The sequence below is a fragment of the Phoenix dactylifera genome, chromosome 9 (genome assembly GCF_051530095.1).
Source record: "Phoenix dactylifera cultivar Ajwa chromosome 9, Ajwa_hap1_PhDact_Kaust_v1.1, whole genome shotgun sequence".
NCBI lineage: Eukaryota > Viridiplantae > Streptophyta > Magnoliopsida > Arecales > Arecaceae > Phoenix > Phoenix dactylifera.
In genome coordinates, this window is record NC_143198.1 from 3,513,561 (window position 1) to 3,516,588 (window position 3,028).

Here is a 3,028-nt window from a genome sequence, read left to right on the forward strand (position 1 = left end):
ATGAAAACTCCAAACATTTTATTTATTTCTTAATTTAACTTAATTCTATGAGTGTGTCATAAATAAATATGAAGTAATAGACCTTCTTATTACTTGATAATCTTTACAGTTTACATTAAGTTTCTAGTGATTCTGAATTATGCTAAGATTTTTCTTTAAAATCTAGTAACTCCCAAAAATATTTCCTAGCAGCTAAACTTCCGAATCATTTATTTTTGGATACTTCCTGGCTTATTACTAAAGTTTTCCTGGTTTATAGTATGTTGCCATTAGCAAGCCAATTTTTGTACCCAACTCAACAATGATATCTAAACCTCATGAATGGAGAAGGAAAACATTAGGCTGCTCCATTCAGTGCAACTCAACAAGATTTTAGAAGTAAATGTCCCTAACTAGACTAAATTTCAAAAATGCCAAAATGTCATGATTTTTGATTTAAACATTAGGCTGCACAACTTGGTGCAGCACTCTGTGCAGATGCTTGTAGCTGATCCAAAATATCAAAATTGGATAGATGTAACAAGGAAATGATAAGCAATCATGTATGCTTATATCAGTAGTAAAATTAGTTCCAACAAAACAGACAAGAATAATGAATTTATAATCAGCTTATCTAAACCAAAAAAATAGGTCTATCAATAGGCACAAAAATCAAGAAGCGACACTTTATTTACAAGCATGGTAAAGAGAAAATGGAGGCTTCAGTAGTGACACCTATATGTCACTTCAATTCAATCCTAAGGAAGGCACATGGAATTTATTCTGCATGGAAGGCATAATGAATTGTTTGTAACTTGAAATTTCTTGTGAGTAAACTCTGTGGTCTCTTACTAATGTTTTTTCCTGTACTTTGTGCCTAATGACATACTGTGTTGCTTCAATAGTATCAAAGGCTCATGAGGCTCGTCGATCCTTTAAGTACTACTTGCAGAGGCAATCAACGAGACTGAAATCGTATTTCAAGCTATGGTTCATTCTTCCAACGGATGCGAGCATGTCTTTTCAAGCTGTACAGGCCAATCGCCACCAAGCAACTGAGGATTCAATTCCATTGCCACCCGAAAATCTAATAATGAGACATAATAACGTTGATTTGACCCTTGCACCTGTTCTTCTTGCCACATACCATTTATACCAGGAAAAATCCTCCCATTTGTTTGACTTATCCTCCTATTGCTGCAGCTCGCTCTAGCTAAGTCCATACAGGGTTTGATCAACCTCTTTAGAAATGCATCCAAACCATTATTCAACAAATTAGTACAGTCCACTGATAAACCAAAGCCTTCAACCTTCAACTTATGCTCCAACTGCTTCCTTAAAGATCTTGTATCAGTCAGCTCAGAACTACTATGACAAGACTCAGGAACATATGAATTAGAAAGATGAAAGCCTGCTGCAAAACCACTGCTAAATGTTTTACGGGGAAGAGCACCGGCAGTCTTTGGAATGCCCAGGGGTGACCTTACAGGGCTTCTACTTTGAACACTCGGACTAGCTCTCGCTTGTTCAACCTCTTCTCCATCTTCCACAGATGCAACTTCTAACAAAGCTTTGCTGCCAATGGATATCAACTCTCGAGCGCTTTGCTGCTCATGTGACCTCTGCAAGTCGCAAGAATTAGTGACTTCTTGCACATGTCTAGGAGGCATCTTTGCATAAGGCCCGAGGGGCTTCGGACGGTCACTGAATCTGTGATCCCTAGTACTTATAGACCTTCCCCTTTGAGGGGATGTTGGGAATGTGTCTCTAAAGCTCGACAATTTGCTGGTCCGAGAGTTCCCTGTGACTGTCTCTTTGCTAGGCGGGCCCAGGGCAAGACATGCATTGCCAAGGATCGAACGGATGAACATATTGTGAATAGCAACATTTTCCTTCCCAATAGTACTATAGCACAACTTATCAAATTCTAACTTGCTAAGTTTCAGGTTGAGTAATCTTTTCAGATTATAGAAATACTTCTCGGCTTTTTGCCGCCCAAGCTTCTTGAAAAGCTGAGATTTAAGCTCCATGGTATCAATTCGGGAAAACTGCTTGTAAGATGGCATCTTGACCTCCAATTCTCATAAAATCACCAAAATGCAGCTCACTAATCTAACTCTCACTGACCACTAAAACCCAGAAAACGAAACACTAATAACAAAACTACTTTTTTGTCTCCAATAACACAAAACTCAATCTAATCTGGGCTGCAGATCAGATGGTAGCTACATCAGATCAGATCGCTGGATAAAAAGAAAAAACTCAAGAAAATCAGATTAAGAACTAGGTTTTCGAAGAAGAATCATTCATTGATCAAAAGAAAATAAGAAGGCAGCTGATATTAAATTCTCGGGGTCGGGGCGGGGCGGTGGAATTACAGATATAATGCAGCTAGTAATTGATTGCCACAAATAAACAAATCATACAAACTGTTTTGCCGGAAAACGGATTCAAAGAGAAACCCTAACCGGAAATCGGCGATCAAAACCAATTAAAACTACAAATCGAGCACGTGATCAAGAAAGGAAAGAAGCAAATGGCGAAAGAAATAAAGAAAAGGACCAACCTTTGGCGTCGAAGAGCTTTGGGATTAAGGACTCGAGAAATCGGGGGTTGCGAAGAGGGTTCCGAAGGGCCCTTTTTGGGGCTCGCGGCGTGCGGCTGCTTCTTATATAGAGGTGGGAAGGTGAGGGGAAAGGAACGGGGCCGCCTTCTGGGCCGGGCTTCGAAGCTTCTCACTGCGATGTTGGGGTCAAAGGCACGTGCGTTTTATGGTCGGGGAGTGGCGACGCTTGTTTTGTGTTCGGAGACTTGGCCTCCACTTCACCATCGAGTATTCGAGTGGGTCTTCTAATTTTGAGAAGATATCCTCTCGTTTGAGACTTTGAGTTGAGCTCCACTCGCAGACTACTATGGAGCGGGTCTTCTATTTTGAGAAAGTACTCTCTCTGTCGGTTGGTTGGGGGAAGGAATAGTTGCTCTTTTCTTTTCTAATAAATACTAGGCACGGATGAAAAAAATATTGGATATTTTGACCTCGGTTTAGAAC

General features: G+C 40.2%; 1 protein-coding gene across 1 annotated transcript; it reads right to left on the bottom strand.

Annotated features, from left to right (window-relative positions):
* Positions 1-488: 488 nt before the first annotated feature.
* Positions 489-2,637, bottom strand: LOC103709216 (uncharacterized). Its single transcript, XM_008794447.6, has 2 exons — positions 2,546-2,637; positions 489-2,222 (listed from the first exon to the last, which is right to left on the bottom strand). The coding sequence occupies exon 2, from the start codon at positions 2,043-2,045 to the stop codon at positions 972-974; it is 1,074 nt and encodes a 357-aa protein (XP_008792669.2). The 5' UTR covers positions 2,046-2,222; positions 2,546-2,637; the 3' UTR covers positions 489-971.
* Between the last annotated feature and the right edge of the window lie 391 nt (positions 2,638-3,028).